This window comes from Heterocephalus glaber, unplaced genomic scaffold (genome assembly GCF_053883595.1).
Source record: "Heterocephalus glaber isolate CG9 unplaced genomic scaffold, H.glaber_assembly_v1.0 deba00001594, whole genome shotgun sequence".
Taxonomy (NCBI): domain Eukaryota; kingdom Metazoa; phylum Chordata; class Mammalia; order Rodentia; family Bathyergidae; genus Heterocephalus; species Heterocephalus glaber.
This window is the reverse complement of record NW_028258369.1, coordinates 19,487,842-19,510,007: the sequence shown is the minus strand read 5'-3', so window position 1 is coordinate 19,510,007 and position 22,166 is coordinate 19,487,842. Positions and strand designations below refer to the sequence as shown.

At 37.6% G+C, this 22,166-nt stretch overlaps 2 protein-coding genes across 9 annotated transcripts in view; one reads left to right on the top strand and one right to left on the bottom strand.

The window, feature by feature from the left end:
- The window catches only part of Arhgap6 (Rho GTPase activating protein 6), a 499,561-nt gene that overhangs the window by 117,038 nt on the left and 360,357 nt on the right, over nt 1–22,166 (bottom strand). The gene's annotated exons all lie outside the window — the stretch shown is intronic.
- Nucleotides 10,982–21,847, top strand: Amelx (amelogenin X-linked). 5 transcript variants are annotated; one of them, XM_087193761.1, is made up of 9 exons: nt 10,982–11,033; nt 12,307–12,371; nt 14,397–14,444; nt 15,689–15,730; nt 15,822–15,866; nt 16,179–16,667; nt 20,389–20,430; nt 20,522–20,563; nt 21,743–21,847. In XM_087193761.1, exons 2-9 carry the CDS (start codon nt 12,318–12,320, stop codon nt 21,767–21,769), a joined length of 789 nt encoding a protein of 262 aa, XP_087049887.1. In that variant the 5' UTR covers nt 10,982–11,033; nt 12,307–12,317; the 3' UTR covers nt 21,770–21,847. The 5 variants fall into 5 exon arrangements, with proteins under 5 accessions (XP_087049887.1, XP_021104776.1, XP_087049888.1 ...); XM_021249117.2 differs by lacking the exon at nt 15,689–15,730; XM_087193762.1 differs by lacking the exons at nt 15,689–15,730; nt 20,389–20,430.

Here is a 22,166-nt window from a genome sequence, read left to right as displayed (position 1 = left end):
GAGATACCTCAAAGAACTAGGACTGGAAGTCCCATTTGACCCAGCTATTCCCTTGCTGGGTATCTTCCCCAAAGAACTAAAAGCATCATACCACAGTGATATATGTGCACCCATGTTCATAGCAGCACAGTTTGTGATAGCTAAAACTTGGAAACAGCCCAAATGCCCATCAACTGGAGACTGGATCAAGAAAATGTGTTTTTTTTTTTATAAAATGGAGTACTACTCAGCCATAAAAAATGAGAAATTAGAGACATTTATAGCTAAATGGATGCATTTTGAGGCCATACTCTTAAGTGAAATAAATAGGACACACATGTAAATACCAAATAGTTTCTCTAGTGTGAGAAACTGAAAGTGTAAATGAGGACTAAAAGGTATAATAGATAATGTGAAATAGGAAGAAAAGGGGCAAAGGGGAGGGGGAAGTGGGAGGGGTAGGGAAAAGGAAAGAAGGGCATGGAATTAATATGAGAAAATGAAAAAATGGAAACAAAGTCTTTGCAAATAGGGAGGAATGGAGGGATTGAGGGAGGGCAGGGGAAGGGGGAAAATAAGAACCAAGAGAGTATGTAAAGTTACATATCTCCAGTGATGAATGTCATTGTATTGTACACCTAAAATGTACCAATAAAAGGATATACAAAAAACAAGTTGGAAAGATTTAGCAGCAACCCCTCAGTTTCACACATAGTAAAGTCAGGATTCTCAGCTGATCTATTGATCTGGTGCCCATACACCTGGCAGGACTGTGCTGATGCAAGAATGCTTGCCAAGCACCCACTAGGCACTATATTGCCTTCTAGGCACTGGAGAGGCATGGAAAGAATGAATCGAAAATGGCGTCTGCTGTAGGCTAATGCTCACACTCCAGCTGAGAGGTCAATGTCACATGACCAATTTCAGAGGATTTTATAGGAAGACTTCGGAATGGCAGGATATTAGCTTTGGTTCAATTACCCACTAAAGTTTTTCTCTATGACACAAAATTTTGGTGAGAAAGAAAAGAAAAATGGTCTTTATGGGAGGCAGAATAATAGCCCTCCAACATGTCCACATCTCAGTCCCTGAACTTTTAAATATGTTATGCTTTATGACAAGAGGGAATTAAAGCTGCAGATGGAATTAAAATTGCTGCATAAATGTGGAACAGTGACTGTCGGTGACATGGTATGAGAAAGACTCAACTGGCTGGCTATGGGCTTGAAGATGGAGAAAGGGTATCATGAACCAATGTAGGCTGGCAGCTTCTAGAAGTGGGAAAAGTCAAGAAAATGGTCCTCCTTTAGCCTCCAGACACCATAATTCTAGCTCAGTAAGACAACATTTCAGACTTCTTACCTTCAGAATTAAAAGTTAATAAATATGTATTATTTTAAGCAACTAAATGTTGTTGTTTTAGCAGGAATCAGAAGCCAGTATATTTTATCTTCCCAATTTTTGAAGAAGAAAAAGAAGGTGGGGAAAAAAGAGGGATTCAGTCCTTACAGTTTTTACCTAGCTACCATATCTCTAGTCCAAAATCTGGCTCTTTCTCAGAATGAAAACCTGCCTTTTAACAAGACCTTTGGGCTAGTCACGTGCTTTCTAACAAGTTCCAGGAACTGTGAGTCCCTAGTAATTCTTAGGTTTAGCATTCATCAGAATCAGAGGGAATCCTGTTAAAAGACACAAATTTCTGGGTCCTATCCCTGGAGGGAGATACATGTATGGATTTGATAACCGCAGTGCTCCAAAAGTGTTGCCCCAAACCATGGGAGTGAGCAAAGTACAGACTCCATCTGCTAGGGAAATGTTAGTAATGCCGGTGGTACCGTCGTAGATTCATAGATATTAGTTCAATCATATGTGTTGCTTCTTTTCCTCCTAGTATGTTCACGTGTATTGTATAAAGCAGTGTGTTTTGGAGTGTTGTCCTGGTACCAGAAGCCTCAGCATACAACTCTCTAGAGATATAATAGCTTGGTAAAAACTGTAAGGGTTAAGTTCCTCTTTGTTTTTACCTTCCTTTCCGTTCTTCAAAAAATCGGGAAGATAAAGTGTACTCTCTTCCTATTGCTGCTAAAACAAATGACCACAAATTTACTGGATTAAAACACACAAATTTATTACCTCATAGTTCTCAACATCAGTGCTATTGATATTTGAAGTTAGACCATTTTTTATATGTGGGCCTGTCCAGTGCATTGCTGGAGGTCTAATAGCATTTCTGAATGCAACCCAACTAAATGTCAGTAGCATCCTCATTCCCCAATTATGACAAACAAAAATGCTCCCAGGCATTATAAAATGTCCACTGAAGGGTATGTTCATTCCCACTTGAGGTCTACTGGCTCATGTGATTCTTATGGATGCTTTTAGGAAAATGACTATTGTGAATGCAGATGTAGCTCAGTGGAGAACAAGCCTTTCCAACTAGATGTTATTCCAAATGTTTTGCTCTCACCCAATTTTACAGCTGATTTATGAGGCCATCCTCTGTTTCACATCCTAAATATCAGAGTGGGAGAATAGGTAAAGGGGAAATCTTATAAATAGGTACATTTAAAATCCTGAAAACATCATTAAAACGTGTTTTTCTAAATGAATTTAAGTCACCCCAGTTTAAGAATTCAGTAATATTCTTGATGCTCACAAAAGCTAAAAGCAACATCCTGTAACTGCTAAAGTCCACAAGAAATAAAAATGAAGATATACATTTTGCCTTTACAGAGAAGCCACTACGTAATGGCGTTGTCTGTGTAGGCGTAATCCCAGTCAGTCAGGACTTCCGTCTAACAGGAGAGAGTCCTAGCCGGTCAGGGTCGCACAGACTAAGGCAGTTGGAGGAAACAGCTTTGAAAAATTGAGAGCAAGAAACATGCCAGTTATTAGCTCAATACTTTTCTGGTTTCCATTCTGATCAGAGCAGACCCTAAGAGCTAGAGGGGTCCACTGACACTCTTGTCTGCAGCATATTTGTTTCTAAATGGTGTACCAGCGAGGATGGGCCCCTTCTGCACTGTTGCTCTTCTGAACAGAAACGACATCACGCTTGGGCGCGGACTTTCTGAAACTTTGGTTGTTCTCAGGCCCATGTGCTTCCTCTCCTCTCCTCCATTCCTGGGACTACCTTAGATTAGCAGGGTATGATCACGTTGTTCTCATTAGCCACGGTATAGATCAAATCTCATGCTTCCTTTTGCTGCTGAAGGAGTGTTTGTCCACTGTGGAATAATTTTAAAGATGACTTAAGTAAAGCTCCTTGAGAATCTTTAATACATTCTCATAGTTGTAGCATAAAACAGTCCAAAGCCAAACCTGGACACTCTTTGGATTATTGACACCATGGTTCCAGTCCTTTCAGAATGAAGGCAAAAATCACTGGTATGTGCCACTTAACTTTATTTTCAAAATGATTACTGCGTTTTAAATACACTAAAAGTGGATGATTTTCCCCACCAAATATCTTTTGAACAATAACTTCATTTAAATAGCCACTGTGTTTCCTTTCTCTAGTCATCTCTTTACTATTTTCCAAAAGGTATCATAGAATTTAGGAACTCAGGCTGGGCATGGTGGTGCATGCCTATCATCCTAGCACTTGGGAGGCTGAGGCAGGAGGATTGCCGAGAGTTCAAGGCCAGCCTGGGCTACATAGTGAGACTGTCTCAAAAAACAAAGAATTGAGGAACTCAGGTCAAGAGTTCAGAGCTTCAGGACCCCTGAAACAGTGACGTCTGTGCAAGAGCATGCTGGGCCTAGGCACTTACCCCATCTCACACACTCCTGCTCCAACTCAGTTTTTAGACTTGTGGTTCTCAACTGCATGGTTCTTTTGCCTCTACTTCCCCCAGTGAACAAGTGCTGTGTCCGGAGACACTTTTGATTTGCTACAATGGGAGTGTGCTACTGGTATCTAGAGGGTAGAGCCCAGGAATGCTGTTCAACTTTGCACAATGCAGAGTTATCTGACCCCAAACGGCCAGAGCTATGGAGGTTCTCAGAAATCTGTTTTCACATCACATATTGTATGACTCAACTGATATGAAATATTCAGAACAGGCAAATCCATAGAGATAGAAAGTAGATTTGTGGTTGTATAGGGTTGGAGGAAGGAGAAATGAGGAGTGACTACTAATGAGTATGAGATTCTCTTTCAGGAGATAAAAATGTTCTGGAATTATATTACAGCAGTGGTTACAGACTCTGTAAAGATACTGAAATATACTAAAAAGCACTCACGCTTGCATTTTAAATAGGCAAACTTTATGGTACATGAATAATAATATATCAATAAAGTCATCAAAATCCTTTATTGTAGACCATTCGTTACATAGTTTTTAGTTCCTACTAAATAAGAACTAATATTGTAGAGCCTTTTTGAGAGTAAGCTCTGGCAATACTTTTGAAAATGCAACCCTATCCTTTATGGGAAAGACGTTGTCTGCATTCTTCACTTTTAAAATTCACCTATGTCCATTTGTCCCCGTCTGATTCAGGGTCCTGAGAGGTTTGTCACTCATTTGCTAGCACATGGACCAAGAGGGCGGAGGTCAGGGCGGTAGCCCAAGTCCTGGCTTCTAACTCTGACCCCTGTTTTGTTTGTTTATTTTTTTAGTACGGGGGATTGAACCTGGGACCTCGCGCTTGTAAGGCAGGAACGGGAACCACTGCACCAAATCCCCGGCCTTCTGACCCCTGTTGTCCTGTGAAGATGGCCAGATCATCTGATCACTTTATCTCAACTTCCCCCTTCTTGGCAGGAGTCTCAGCATCCTGGTGAACTCTCTGGAGAAACCCAGGGAAACAAGGGTGAGGACAACAAGTGCTCAGTGCTTCACCATGGCCCCGACACGACACAACACGACACAACACTCCAGGTCTGTCTCAGTGTCTCAGCCATCTGCACCACCTTTCTACCTGAGGCCTTTACTCCTGCACAGCTGCTGTCCCGTACAACTGAACGTGCTCTGCAGTTTCCCATTTCTGTTCCCGCCAATGACTTAGCCCCATGGTGGATCAGATTTCATGTCTATACAAATATTTCACATTCCCCAACCCCAGCCATCATCCTGCCCCTTCCCCAAGCCTCTGGTTCACGGTAAATTATAATTACTGTAGGCAAGGCAGTCTACATTTAATTGCAAAGGCCACAGAAGCACTAGAAGGTGTCACCTTTCGGATTTCATCTCCTCAGCCCCCCGTTTCACATCATGCCAGCAGCACTGCCTTCCGGCCACTTCACCAACACAGTCAGTCCTTTCCACAATGGTGCCTTTCTACTCCTCTCCTCTGCAAGTGTTTGTGGAAAACTGAGCACCCCTTAGAAACACACGTACTTGAAATCCTCCACGACTAACTCTACTTTTTCCTTTTCCATAGTCCTCACATTCTAACATACCGATTTGTCCAATCTGTTGTTCTCGGTTGTTTTCTGTGAGGTTGTGAGCAGGAATTTTTGTGTATTTTAATCACGGATGTAGTCCATGAGCCCAGGATATGCCTATAATAGTGATTAATAAATATTTAAACATGTAAAATGCTTAGAACAGTGTCTGGCACTTAATAAATGTCAGCTTCATCATTAGCATAGTTGTCATCATCAGCTTTATCACAATGGGATAGATAATTCTTATGCTATTATTCTGTACCTTTGCATTGTATTTAGCCTTTTGTAAATACATAATGTATAAAGGTTTCAAGGTTGTTGGGGGTTGAAACATATACATACATACATACATACATATCTTTAAAAATTGATACGTAATTAACAAATCATAAATTCCACTTCTGTAAATTGTAAAATTGAACAGCTTCTCTAGGTTGTTTGAACATCACTTGTAATTCCAGAACATTTCCATCACCCTGTAAAGAAATCCCATGCCTGTTAGCAGTCATTCCCTATTTCCCCCTTCCTCAGTCCCTGAGGACACTGTCTACTTTTTATGTCTGCGGATTTACTATGAGCATTTCCTCTAAATAGAACAATAAAATGTTTGGTCTTTTATTTCTGGCTTCTTTTATTTAATGTAATGTGTTCCAGATTCTTCCATGTTAGAGCATGTATGGATACTTCATTGTATGCGTAATATTCCATTGTATGGATATAATGCTGCATATTTATATGTGTCCTAGGCTTTGTATATTACAAATATTCAACAAATACTTCATTCTGATGAATTAAGAATTGTGGAGATTTATGGAATCTACCAAAATACTTAGAAGATAAATATCATTGTGCTAAGAACAAAAAAGATGAAGATGTAACATCAAGCAAGATTTTAAAATGGAAAATTTGTGATTCTGAACCTACCTTAGCATTATTCTAGGAAAAATGCCATCCACAATTTGAGTACACTTGTACCCACCTCACAGAATTCCTAAACATACATTGTATAATTTCAAGTGAAAATTCCATATAATAAAATGAGTAGAACTAAATTAATTTCTGGCCTTAGCTCTGGTTTATTTCATTCCTCAGAATTACATCAGTTTCAGATTTCATCAAAACTCCAAGCTGACATACTATTCATAATGTGATTTTTCAAAAAGAGGCTTGGAAATAATTCTTAACTGCTATTACTAAATTTTATATATTTTAAGGGAGTCATGAAGAAGATACCAGTCGACAACCCATGTGGGACTCTGTGTTAGAAGGGCCATTAGCAGAAACTGCAGTTGCAATGGGGACCAGGAATGACAATGCAGCTGGAACTGCTGACAGTGCTGGCACTGAAGCCCTACATGGTTTCTTTCCCCTGTAGGATTTCACACCATATGAAAATGGTATTCTAACATTTTCTGCAAGAGGTAAGATAAAAGTTATGTTACTAAAGTGTGCAGCCATATAAGATTTTTCTGTCTAAGAACAATAGAAGAAAACTTATGTATCAAATATGTGAAAGAGATATTTCCAACATTTTGGCTGGTGAGCCATTTTCTTTGTTTCCTTGAAATTTCTCTCTTCCTACAGAAATTACTAAAATTGACATACTGAACATCATTACATTTAAGGGTAAAAACACATGCTGAATAACATTAGTGGCACCCCTTACTGATGTTTTCCCATTTTCCAGGCATTATGGTAAGTGCACAGAAGGGTCAAGTACATTGGCTAAGGTCGGGCACCATGGGTCAGAGGCCTAACCACAATTCTTACCTAGCCTGTCTTCTGCCAAAGATCAAGTTCTCTCCACCATAGTACATTGCCTTTATTTAGAAACTACTCATCTGTGTGTCTCTTAGACCCCAGCAGGAAAGTACAACTTACTTTGTTGCATTTTGTCCAATAAACAGAAATTACAATGCTTGTTTTTATATTACAGTGCTGTCTCTGTTGACATAGATGTAACATTTTCACTCCCGACAGTTACCGGTTAATTATAACTCAAACAGCACCCTATCCATCTGCATATAATTTCCTTTATTGAAAGTTGCTCTACCAGATCTTTAGCAAATGCCTACAGACCTTTCAAATTACAAGTTACATGAATTCTTTCTGTGAATGCTTATGTTATTAAGATATTATCTTCATGTGTTCTAAAAGAACTTTTCTCACTTTAAAAAGTACTGTGTTTAGATTTTATTTTCAACTTTTAGTTCTCCTAAGAATGAGCATTAAATAAACTCAGGGTTTTTGGAAAGTCGTCTAACACTATCACTTATTAATCACTCTCATCGAACGCAAATCAGAAATACTATGTCCCCAAATTCTTCTATTTCTTCTGAATTTATTGCATTCACAGATTTTGTAAATGAAATAAAATTAAATATTGGCTACACAGTGACTATCAGGGATGAGTTGTTTAGATGCTATAACTAATGTTTTGGCTAATATCTGCTTAAATGGAGAGAAAAGAGGGATCAAGAGAGAAATGATTTTAGACAAAGGGGACCTTGCTATCCATCTTAGCTGTTTAAATGGTTTATCTCAACACTGCATGATTTCTTTGTCTTTGCAGAATCCACATCAACAAAGAATATTTCTTAATTTTCACAATGGCATGGTTAACTTTTCCACAATTTCCTCAATTAAAATTGTAGCACCTACTCTGCCTAAGAGAGTTTTTCAGGTACTAAAGTACCCTAAGGAAGGATAAAATGTAGCAGCCGACTTCCAAGGTTTGAAATGTGTCCAGAGTCTGAATATTTATCCGAATCGATTAGTGATGAAGTGTCTAAGTTCAGAAGAGGGTGCAACTCCAATTCTATCCTAACCAAAAGCACCCTCGAGTATGATTTTTTCTTATAAGTAAATGTCAGCAGAAGAAACACTTAAAAGCTGAGTTTTGCTCCAGTTACTCAAGAATACTTACTCTTGAAATTATTCCAGAATGTTGGACAATTGTGTATTTACTTTAATAAGACCCAAGAGATGGACTATTACAGATGATAAGAAAGGCTAGTAGAATGCAAAATGCCTGACTTATCTAAACATCACCCTCATCCTCTGAATATGCTGAGACCCAGGAAGTAAGCCAGGGGAAGGAAGGAAGCGGCTCAAGACAAAAAAAAAAAAAAACTGCTGTCAAAATCCAGCGCCACAAAGCAGAAATCCCTGTGCATTTCTCACAGGTGAGCCTCGGTGAGCAGGCAGCATAGGGTTAGAGCATTGCTTTGCTTGCAGTCGACAAGCTTGGGCATATGTTTTTTCAGCACACTGTAAATTAGAAGCAGCAAATTAAAAAGGGAGAAGTTGCTAGCATAAGCATCCTAGGAACACCAAAATGTGACGGACTGCAAGTCAAGAAAAAGAATAACTACAAAAAAAAATGGACAAAAGAACTCAATTGAACAGTAGAGTAACTACCTAACTGTAGGATCACAGGGATTAAAGTCACCGTGAAGAAACATCCTGTTGATCATTGTGACCAAATCTATCACCTTCTCATTCATGGAAGGTAAGAAAAAGTAATGAGAATAAAACTTTAAGACCAAAAGTAATTAATCAACGACTTCCTTAATAGAGATTACTCAGAAGTTTGTGGAAAAAAATATGTCTTCAATCCCTTCAGGCACTGCAATGTATGTAATTAAATAAAATGGGGGTAAGGGTTGAAAGAGAATATAGTGTGATATACATATTCCCTTTTCTCCTTTTTATTCTCTTTTATTACCTTGTTGTACGTCTCCGCTAATTCTCCTAAACTTTATTTTGCAACTTTCTTCAGAGAGAATCCCTCTTATCTTTGACATATGATTCACAAATAAATATACTCACGGGGACATTTGGCTTTTAGAACCATATTATATGTTCGATTTCATGCATACATTTTTCCTGTTAGAACCATCCACTTCCTTCTTTTCATCCTCTCTTTCCTGACTGAAAAGTCTTTCTTCACAATTAGTATTCATACCTGATAATTCATATTCAAAGATCACCTTAGATCTTATTTATTAGCATTGTTCAAACATTTGCTATTTGCTAGGTGATGGGAGTGAGGGGGCAATAAATATCTTTCAATTTCCCCAGAGATATCTCTCATTTATATTTCACATTAATCCTCTTAGATAAGTTCTATTATAATCCTAATCTTACAGATGAGGAAACTGAGGCTTAGACAAGCTAAGTGATTTGTCAAAGTCCTTTTAACCTGTGGTGAAGCTGAAGTCAGGACCCATGTAAATCTCAGCTCTATCTCTTCACAATTGCTACATTGCTTTCATGGATATTTTCTCCTTAAATTTCATTTAATCAGTGTGGAAAATCCACAGAAAAATATATGTATATGTACAAGCTTTATCAATATGACTTAAGTATTAAAGAGATCCAGCTATAGGGCCAGGGATTTAGCTCAGTGGTTCCACCAGCTGCTTCGCAAGCACAAGGTCCCAAGTTCGATCCCCGGTACCAAAAAAAAAAAAAAAAGAGAGAGAGAGAGATCCAGCTATAACACCAATTGCATTGGGTATATATTTAGTATCTCCTTTAATGATTTAATATTAATGGACAACTCATTAATTACCTCCTGTCATTAGCTATAAGTTTGTTTTCAATTGATCTGATTCTAGAATAAAGGAAAGTCCATATATTTTATTAAGATAGAGAGGTCAAACACATTAACAAAGGCTGCTAAAAGCATGGGAAAAACATACGTAAAAAGATAGCTAAGAGGCTCTGAAAAAGAGAGGGGAATTTGTGTTTGCCTGTATGGGAAAGTGGGATTGCTGTGGGCCCAGAAGGACCACCATACTGAGAGGGGTCAACTTGCTGTGTGGAATAGGGGAGGCAGGGCAATGTCCCCTGTGATACATGTTCCTAAGGATCAAAATACATTTTTAGTATGCTATTTGCCATGTGACATATACATTGCTTGATCCTTAAGATGGCCAGAATAAATTTTGCTACTGTACTAAACTTGAGTTTATGGTTGCTTGCATGGCAGGAGGATTTCAGCATGGGGCCAAGAAGAAAGAATTTTGTCCCCTCTTTTGGTGGTCATCAGAGTGGTGATAATGGAGCAGCCACAGGGAACAAGGGAAAGAGAGGCAAAGGACAGATAATGATAAAATCATGATCGGTCAGGGCCATACTGGGGAGTGTTTTTGGTTTGCTTATCAGAATGGGAATTCGAACCAGTGTATCCTAATCAGAAAAAGGCTGGAGAACCCTAGTGGCCACTGTGATAACACTAGAGAAACTCAACTTTGTGCCTTATTTTTGGGAAAGAACAACGTTGTTTGCTAGAACTGAGAAGTAGACAATGGTATAGCAGCTTCTTAAAAATAAATTTGAATACATCAGCATGTTCAGCTAAATAATTTGCTGACTTCAAAACATCCAGGTGAAACTTTTTGCCTCCTAAACCTATTATTGCCCATAATGAAAGAGTCTATATGCATTAATCACTACATACAGCTTAAAGGTTGATCACAGCTTCTAAAACTTCATGATACAGGGATTTTTAGCTATACTCAACACATTTTCCCTTCAGAAACCTGATTGGCTGCTCTAGATGCCAGGAATCATATATATTGGGCTCCTAGTTGGGAGAAAGCTACAGGATCAAGCATCCCTGAGTTTCAGATAGAAACTTAGAAAACCTTCAAAGGTATGTGGATTTTATTCATAATTTGGTATCCTTTTTATTGTGCTTATTTCTTCTCTGCATTTCATGTTGAAAATATGCAAATATATTCCATATTTCTAATGCTTTATTCCATCAACAGTTATTTTTTCAGTTGGACCATAATTAAATTAGACTCTGATTTCTTTAATGAATGGTTTTACTGTTAATGCAGTAAAGTGTGTGTTTGTATTTTTTTTGAATTTTAGTTCAAGAATTGCAAAGCTCTCCTTGGATTCAGATTTCATGACAAAAATATTTTTTTAATTGCTTACCAATTAAGATAAAATAATGCTTGCACAGGCTGTGATGCACTTCTTTAAAAACATTTTATTAATTATATCAAATGGAATGATCAACAAAATGTATTTTCTTATTAACCTTTTAGCAAAACAGATTTAGGACGTAGAAAGTTTCAGTGTACTTTTTGTAGACAGTATAATTAATGTGATTTTTTTACTTCTTATCTAAACTTAAAGATCTTCTGGTAGCTTTCCAAGTCAGTCAGTAATCTATGTGACAAAACAATGTGTATATTTTAGGGTGGCCTCTTTCACTTCATGTCGTAAGGCCCTTAATTATGGAATAATTGTAGTGCATTGTCAAAAAATATAAAACTGTTATTAGCTGAAGATGGAATCTTTTAGGCAGAAATCATTCAAAATCCATTAAAGTATCATGGAATACTAGCATTGTCCACTTCCTTTGGTTCAACCTTATCTTTTGCTATAGATGGGAATATCTGGAACAAAACCCCACTCCCTGCTTAATCTATTTTGTCAAATTACTTAATATCTTTTCTCAAATAAGTCTTTGTTTTTAATAATGATAATACTCAAGTGCACTGTACAAAATATATTTCTGTGTCTTCTTGTTTTAAAAGTGTAGAATACTGTGCACTTTGATGATCTCCCAAACTTCTAGGGTCAACTTTATTCTTTCAATCAATATAAATATCACTAGCTCCTCTGATGCTACTAGCTGTATAGTAAAGACAAAAATTGTAGTGATAGATCATTTATGTTCCCACAACTTATTAAGCTCTCAATCTAATTTCAAAGCATCTTTATCACTATTCTGATTCTACAATTATATAGACTGAAAAGTTGCAGTCACATGTGAATGAAGTCACCTCACAAAAATTGTTCTATCCTTTTATTAGCAACATAATAATGTAGATAATGTATATTTTATGGAACATTAATTATGTCCATGATTGAGAAGACATAAGAAAAGCAGTTGTTGCTTTGGATTTCAGAACCACCAGAAATGGGGACCTGGATTTTGTTTGCCTGCCTCTTGGGAGCAGCCTTCGCTATGCCTGTGAGTAAAACATCCCTTGTGTAGAGCTGTCTAATTTCATAAGACTAAAAATTAAAATCTACCCTATGGTTCGTAGACTTCACGGTTTAAAACAGTACAAGTTCAGAAGTCCCCAAATACCTCTGTGTTGAAGATACCTTAAAAAGTTTGTTTTTTTAAAAAATGGATTCTTGACTGCCCCCAGCAAAGATTCTGATTCAGTACATCTGGGGTGGGGTCGAGGACTCTGCATTTTAACAAATTTTCCCAGGAGATCCTACTAAAAGAAGTAGCTTGTAAATATAAGTGCCCATCTCTAGATAGGGTAGTCCTTTGAAGGAGCCCTTGAAAGCCTTCCAGAGAAAGTATTCAATCAGCCTTAGGCAAATCCTACAAAAATCTCAGAAGCTCAATTTCTTACAAGTTTTCAAATCTCCTGTGCCCTTCAAATACCACTGCTATTACCCCGAAGTGGGTAAGATTTCTGTTAGGAATTCTCTTCTTGAACCATCTCTCCATTCCCAGAGGCCCCATCCCAACCCTTTGGGTGCATCTGCTAAGTAGGTGGTTTGGCTTTGCTGTGGTTGCCCACAATCCTGCCTATGTCCAGAAAACACTGACATACTTTATATTCAAGCTCACCAAAGACCAGGAATTCTGACCCACTCTGTAGATAGAGTTACATGAGGGCAGAGAGCTTAGATCACATGCAGGCAATGCTTTTTGGTGGCATAAAGAGCAGTTGATACAACCAGAAGCCAGTAAGCTTGCATACCTTCCTCTTTTTTTTCTCTGTCACCCATAAGACCAAGATTCTGCACTGTGCCTCCCTGAAATCCTGCATTGTGGTGATTTCTTAGTCCCAGAGGGCTTCCTCCATTACAAATTCAGTCCTTTTCCATGCCACAATCCAACACTCCCAATCTCAGAGGGCTTCTGTCCTGACAGTTTCACACTCAGATGAGAGCGAATAAATCCTCTTATGAAATATGAGCATTTTGAAAGAGTAGAACAGAGTCAACTCCTAATTAGCCCCGTATCTGAGGGAGATTTCTTGCATGCTGCCATTTCATCTCATCTCTCCTGTACTCCAGGCGCGTTCCAGAATTCCACAAAGCAGGCATCAGTCACTTGGCCCCCACATTGGAGGGGATAGACAGTGCTGGTTCAGATAATTATTCATGTTTCTTTTTGTTTTTGAATTTTTAAAATTCTGCCATAAATACATTGAGAGAATAATAAAAAGGATTAGTCCCCACATTGGAGGGGACAGACAGTGCTGGTTCAGATAATTATTCATGTTTCTTTTTGTTTTTGAATTTTTAAAATTCTGCCATAAATACATTGAGAGAATAATAAAAAGGATTGGTCTAAATTTCATAAATCGACTCTTTCTTTGTCCAGGGGAGGAATTTAGAATGTATCTTGTTCTCAAATTCATCAATAATTCCCACTTAGTTGCTCCTTTTGTTAGCATGGATGTGTTATTTTACTTGCATGCTAATTATGAGAAATCCCTTTGATACTTAAGGCACTTAACAAGCTGATCTATAAAGGACCTTTTGTGAGAAAATTCTTTTCTTGTTGATGTTTTTAAAATTGTGCAGTAGAAACCTACCTCTCTCCCCAACACGGAGTGAGTTTCATCAACAACTAAACTGGTCAGTGGGATAGGAAAGGGTTCCTTGACAACATGGGGTGGATGGGCTTGTCCCAAGAGTCGCTGGAAAAATGAATGTGCGCTGGTTTCTACTTCCAGGACTTTTACCATGATAGTATTACTCCTAGGAGAGTTATTTAGCTGTTTGAGAGTCCTTTACAATAAGAAGGCCTCTCTTATAGAGTATACCTATTTAAATTAAAAGTAGTCCTCAAATATATTCTGTACTATATAGATTTTTTTTAAAATAACTTTACTTTCCTATAATGTGAACAATTGCATATTGACTTAATCTCTTCCTCTCTCTTCCTCTCTCTCTCTCTCTCTCCCTCTCTCTCTCTTTTTCCCTCTCTATTTCTATTTTTCTGTACTCCTTCCTATAAAAGCTACCACCTCATCCTGGGCACCCTGGCTATATCAACTTCAGCTATGAGGTAATTTTTCTATTTACTAATTTTGATGATTGTTTGAATTAACGATGCCCTGTGAAAGACTAGTGTGTTGATTCTTCATTCAAGATGTTTCTCAAGTAGTTCCACATTTTCAGCTTTACAAGCCCTGACAGATGACAAGCCTGCACTGTCCCAGCACCCTTCTACCTGGTCCCTCTGAATCAGCCTCTTAAATATGTCTATAGATGTGTGCATCATGAACTGGCACTCAGGGAGGCTCCATGGTAGGGCAGAAAGTGAACTCTGAACAGCCTTTTAAAAATCTCAGTCCATAAAGTGTGAGGATTAGGTAAGATGCTTTTGAAGATCTTTTCCAGCTCAAAAATTTATGATTCTCAGATGTTCACACTCTATGTGTGTCTCTCATTGGTTTTACTGAGAGATCAGCGACTAAATCTTACAGAAGAGACTCTCCAGAGCTAAGGAAAGCATAAGAGTTCTGGAAATTGGGCTTGAGGTTCTCCTCAATCCTATAGTAACCACAGGACCTTGGGCAAATCATTTCCTCTCCTTGGAAATTCAGAAATTCTGGAGGAGAGAAATAATGATCAAAATATTATTTGGAGAGTAAAATAGTTAATGAATATGAAAAGTGCAGTGGAGCTGACCTATAACTTGAGCAAAGTTGATAATTTTTTAGTGTATTGATTAAATGTTGTACTAACATCAGATGTACAGCCAAAGGTTAAGCAAGTGTATACTGTTCAGAAAGGGATGAAACTCTTACTTGCCTCACAAGTCTGGGTAACAATTTATGAGTCTTTTCACTCATGCAGACTGAAGAAGAAAATAAGAAAATGTTAGTAAGAATTTGAGGCAAAATTTTCTGTTAAATCTTAAAAACGGTTGACACGTGTGACCAGTAAATCTTTGTCTCAGGGATGCGGGACAGTGTTTCTACCTCTTTTTCTTCCATTGTGATACCAAGCAAAAAATAATTCGATTAATATTATATCATATTATTATTATTATAATTTTTGCTTGTTTGTTTTGCTTTTGTAGTGAAGAGCAGGGACTGTAAAATTTAACAGAATCACTACTTTTGCAACCTCAGTCAAGTTACAGAACCTCTTTAGCTCTTCATGGACTTATCCATGAAAATGAGGGTGATGATACTTGCCTTAGTGTATGGGAGAAAAAATGAAAAGTGAATGTGATACATGTAACACAGTGCCTGACACCTAGGGAGCACACAACAAATATTTACCTTCTTCTTTCTTTTGTAGAAGTCACATTCTAAGGCTATCAATATTGACAGGACTGCATTAGTGAGTCTATATTTCATACTGCATTAGTGAGTTTACATGTTGGGCGAAGCTCAATGAAATCAAATGCATTCCAATGTCTCTTTCTCTTAAGGTCCTTACCCCTCTGAAGTGGTACCAGAGCATGATAAGGCAGCCGGTACGTAAACATTTTGTTCTTTATCCCCTTAACATGTTTGGCATACATTTAAATTCCCCTATCAAGTGAAATATCATGTATAGGCCCCATACAGACAGTAATGGGAATCTTAGTTTGAAAAATGTCATATATACATACATATATATATATATATATATATATATATATATATATATACACAGTTAGAAATTCCTGCAAGGAAAAAAATGACTAGATTATTCATATGCTCATAATGACAAAGAAAACACTGCTACTTCTCCAGTTGGAAGTCAAATGAGCCAATGGTAAACCTGACTCTCTGTTTCTCACCAGTACCCTTCCTATGGTTACGAACCCTTGGGTGGATGGCTGCACCACCAAACCATCCCTGTGCTGTCTCAACAGCATCCCCCGAGTCACACCGCCACCCTTCAGCCTCATCACCACCTCCCAGTGGGGCCAGCTCAGCAGCCCGTGGTCCCCCACCAACCTCTGATGCCAATTCCTGGCCACCACTCCATGACTCCAACCCAACACCACCAGCCTAACCTCCCACCAACCGCCCAGCAGCCCTTCCAGCAGCCTTTCCAGCCCCAAGCTGTTCAGCCACAGCACCACCAGCCCATGCAGCCCATGCAGCCCATGCAGCCCATGCAGCCCATGCAGCCCATCCAGCCCCAGTCACCTCTGCACCCCATGCAGCCCCTGCCCCCACAGCCAGCTCTGCCTCCACTGTTCCCCATGCAGCCCCTGCCCCCCCTTCTTTCTGATCTGCCTCTGGAAGCTTGGCCAGCAACAGACAAGACCAAGCGGGAAGAAGTGGTAAGTACACCTTGAAGCCACTAAAAGGCAAATCCTGGGGAAGTGGTACAGCAGAGCTGGGTCCGTAGTTCTAAGTTCACAAATAACTCAGGGCCTACAGTTGCATAACTACAGGCCCATGATTTTACTAGGTCCATGCATGTACTGTAATTTTATGCTATAAATGCATTTATCTACTTGGCTTGGTAATTAAGACCAGTTTTGATATGTATGGGTTCAAATTTGACAATGACTGAATTTCTATCAGAATATATATTACAGAAACCCATCAACTCAGAGTAATAGTGAAAGGGAATATCAATTTTTATATTCCAAAGGTTGACTAGCTAAACTAAAATTGCAGTGAGGATTTAAAAAAGGAATACTTTTCAAGAGTGAAAGGGTACAAATATTTGAAAAACTACGAAAAGCAAATAGGAAATCTCTTTACATCCCTAAAGGAAGATTAGCTGTTTAAACTGGTTGTCAAACTTGAAGGAAACTAAAACAGACAGTTAGATTCCTTTTCAGTGCTGAGGCCCAATAAATTGAGCTTTTAGCCAGAAGTTATCACAGTTAAGTACTAAATCCTCTTTCATTATGGGGAGCTCTTCCAAACAAATGGGAATAGTCAATAAAATGACCCTTCTCCACATCTATAAATGCTGCGTGTGAGATTATGTGATTCTAGTTTATAAATGCTATTGATGGTTTTACTACTGAGAAGCAGAGACGAGTGAGTTGGAAGTAACCTAGATGGGGAGCCAGGACACCTGGGTTCCAGTTCTGGCTTTGCCCTCAAAGAGGAGGTAGCATTGCACAAATCACTTCAAATTTATGGGTGTCTTCACTTCTTTAAAATATGGGAAGTGACCAAATCAGCTAATTTTTCTTTTGCCCAACTATAGATGCTGTAGTTTCCTAGTAAGAAATTATAATAAATACCAGATATGGCTTCACAATTGTGAGCAATTTATAGAGAAGATGAGGTAGAATATTTAAAAACTGATTGGGATGAAATAATGCGGTGCCTATCATTGATCATTCTAATATAAGGTACATGTTCTCTGTTTCCATAGAAAATAGATTTATTTACCTCTTTATTAAATAATTAACATCATGGACTTTCTAATGTACACTTACCTTCCCAAAACCACTTATGCAAAGGTGACTTTGGACAAATAATTTGAACTCCTTAAAACTCAATTTCCTTTTGCTTAAAATTAGAGTATAACTATTGATAGTTTTTTTGAGTTATTTCATGGAAAATGAAATAAAGTGATGAGCTCAGAACCTGGAAGGCAGGAAGTACCCAATGAAAGGTAACAATTGTTATTTTATTATTAAATAATAGACCATATATCCTGAAGGTAGGGACCTAATATCTAATGACAATGACAGAAGAAAGACACTTTAGAAGTTATAGAGTTCAACTCAGTGGTTGTACATTGTTTTGACAAGACAGAAGCCACACATGTTATTGTAAACGGTACTCACTGAGAATGTTTGTAAATTATTTTAATTGTTCCTTTTGCTATTTTTTTCAGGATTAAAAATCAGAAAATGAGAGAACTGAAGTAGATATTTCAGTTGCTTTTAGGAATGACACAAGAACACAATGATTTGTGCCTGCAATCATTTTATTTAGCAAGTTCTGTAACTAAAAATAAGTATCAATAGCAGACAATAAAATGTTTTAAAAATCATTCATGTCTTTGTGTTGAATTAAACTTCACTTTTTTGTGGTACTGAGGATTGAACCCAGGGCCTTCGCACTGAGCTACATCCCCAGCCCTTTTTATTTTTTGTTTTGAGACAGGGTCTCGCTAAGTTGCTAAGTTGCCCAGGTTGGGATCAAACTTGCGATTCTCTTGCCTCAGCCTCCCAGAGTGCTGGGATGACAGGTGTGCACCGCCACGCCTGGCTTAAAGTTAAATTTGCATGTCACTCTAGAGAGTATATTATAAATCAATATTCTTGAATAAAGTAGGAATTGTTTGTTTACACGTACAAATTGACCATTGGGCAGGCAAATAAGACTGTATTTCTTTTTAGAGAAACTTTTTATTATCTCAAAACTTTTTTAAAAAATAGAAGTTTATACATCAGTTATAATAGTCTATAAAGTGAAAAATGATGAACATGTACAGTCACTGATCCTGAACCAAATGAAGGAAAGTTTAGATGAAAAATGCTTTGCATTGAGAAAGATAAACTTTAAAGTAATGTTTATATTATAAAATGACTTAGGACTTGGCCCATTGGCTTTATGCTTCACACCACATTAGTAATCAAAATTTGGTCTTTTGATCTCATTTTACAGAAAAATATTTTAAGTGAAATTATGTGATATGTATAATATACTAAATTTAAAATGATTGAAATAATTAATCTTCCTAAGAAAAAATTTAGTAATGGAGCTTCAAATAGAGAACCATAGTGATTTTATATACAAGTCATTTCTTTCACTTCATAATCTTGAAGATGATAAATTTTACTGCATAGTCTTCAAAATGTTAACAAATGCATAAAATGAACTCAAAACAAGTTTTTTCCCCACTCATGTTTATATCTGAATCCTTTTTTCCTCCTACACCCACACAAAATTGTAAACAGTCTGTGCAGGGTTTATATTACACAGCATCCACAGTAACTTTATTCCAGTACCTTTATGATTAAGGTCCCTTAATCATTTTCTGGAATGAATAAACATAATTTTACCGGGAGGGTGTCAATATTCAAACAAATAACTTGATTTTAAATGATTTAGATTCAATAAAAATGGTAAGAAGGCTTTTAATCAGTTGGCATGGGCCAATTTAATCAATTGAGTAAATATTTATCAAGTACTGTCTAGGACAAGGCATTAGCACATTTCACCATGTGCTGGTGAAAACACTAAGTCACCATTCTAAAGGTATCTAGAATCTACCAAAGTGATCAAACAAGATCACAAGAGAAGGACAAATTATGTTTATGTTATGGTAGAAGTACAGTCAAATTGCTCTGGCAAATATGGCCACCATCACTAGCGAGCTGCCTAATAGCTTTCCTCACCATTTCTTCCTTGTTGCCAGAGAAGGAATTCATCCCAGCATCTGGCCTTCCACCAGCTCAGGAGAGATGCACCTCCTTCCCTGCCTGAGGTGGTGAATGTCCATTCTTCCATGCCAATTATGGCATCAACTACCAAAGCTATTTTTGTCCTTATCAGTGATTGGCTTAGGGATGGGTTGTGGTGGACCCTGAACACTGAGTGAGGACAAGGGCAAGTCTCTTGGGAGAGGAATACCCTCTAGGGAAACATTTGCTCTCTAATTAAAAAAAAATACATAGGTCCATGCTAGGAAAAAGTGTGGCTCCATCTTTGGATCTATTATTTTGAAGATGATGCCCATACCTGTGTCCATCATCTTGTGACCAGGAAGGGAAAGTGGAAAGATGAGAAGTCTCCGGGGTTTTGATGACCTCATTGTACCCCTGTATTAACCAATCCTGGGACCAGCTGCAGCTGTCCTGCTCTTTCAGTGGAGAGCAAGAATTGTGGAATTAAACAGTTAGTACTTTTGTAGCCTCAGTCAGATCAGCGAACTCAAACTCTTTATGGTCTTAGCTATAAAAGTAAGGGTGGTGATACTTGCTGGAATCATGTGAGAAAACATGAAAAATGTATATGAGAGATGTAGCACAGTACCTGACACACAGGAAGAACCAACTAATGTTTACCTTCTTTCTTTTGTAGAAGTCACATATTCAGGCTATCAATATTGACAGGACTACATTAGTGAGTCTATATTTCATACTGCATTAGTGAGTTTATATGTTGGGTAAAACTCATTTAAATCAAATGCATTCTACTGTCTCTTTCTCTTAAGGTGCATACCCCTTTGAAGTGGTACCAGAACTCAAGGCAGCAGGTATGTAGATATTTTGTTCTTTATTTACTTTTGATAGATAATAGGCATGTATTTAAATTATTTTATTAACTGAAATATCATGTGGATTCCACATGCAGTGAGGGCCAGTATTGCTGAAAGTCTGGTGGAGGTGGATCAGGTTCAAAAAGCAGGGAAGCCATAGGCAACATAAAATGTCTATTATGTAAACCTTTAAAAGTTGGAAGTCTGCAGTAACTTTTCATATTGGATTAGTTCTCTTTTGATTTCAGTAAATGCCTGAACTATTGCTAACCTAAAATTCAATGGACTCTCCACTGGCTACAGTGTACATTTTTCTTTCCTATGCTTAATTATATTGAGTTTGAATCATGCTAGAGGTCAACTTTAACAAATAACTCTAACCAGAAAATAAGTTCACTTATTAGAAAAGGCAAGGGAAAATACGAGTTAACAAGCCAATTTCCAGGATGTATTTTCAGAACTGTCTATCTTAATAGCATGTATTGAGGACGGAGATTCAAAAAATTATCTGAAATTTCTCATTGTCAAAGACAGTAATAATTGCAACATTTTCCAAGTCAAAATTTAGATGTATAGGGTGATAATGCAATGGAAAATTGCAAACCAGAGATGAATATTAACTGGTAATTACCCTCCCTACCTGTACTATCCAATCTGGTAGTCCCATGTGGCTATTTAGATATCAATGGATTAACATTAAATAAAATTTAAAATTCAGTGTCTCAGTAGCAGGTGACACATTTTAAGTGATAAACAGCCACACTAGATGTGTGACTATAACATTGGACAGTATAGTTGCAGAACTTTTCCATTTCCATTGCGAGTTTTATTAGTCAATTTTTCTACACACTGCTCTCTGAGCTAGAAGAAAACTTTTATTAATTCAAACATTTTAAATAAAAGACAAAACAACACAGATTTTTTTGGCTAAAATTGTTAATCTTAAACATCCACAACAAGTTATTTCTTAGCATGTCAGTGATTCAGATCTCTCATGAACATTTTTCTAAGAATGAGAGAAGTGTCATTCTTTTCCTCAGGCCAAACCACATACAGAAAATGGTTTCCCCTCTAGTTGTCCTTTAAAACAGATAAATCCGGATTTGAAATACATTAATTTTCCTGCTTATATTTGAACTGATTTACTACCAAAGGATTTTTCTTTTTTAATTTCAGACTGTAAACCAGCAATATCCGCACTGAAAGTAGAAGGCGAAGTCTGCCCTTGACCTAGAAATTCAATGGAAAGTGATTATAGTTTAAGCTGAAATAAAAGATAAAAATAAGAAAAAAATACTTGTGTCTGTCTTTGAGAGAGATTTACTGCCTGTAAACATTAGAAAATACTTACATTCTCTCTCTTTTTTTTTTTTGCTGTTCAAACTAACAGTGTAGCATGAAACATGGGGATACACACACACACACACACACACACACACACTGGATTTACTCATAGTAAAAAGACATATGTGGAGACTCATACCTTTTGAGGAACTTGAAATTTAAATAAAGCTTCACTCCTCTCCAACCTTTGAAAAAATATATACCTATGGTATGAATTATTGCTACCTAGGTACATCATACTTCTTCCTATAAAAAA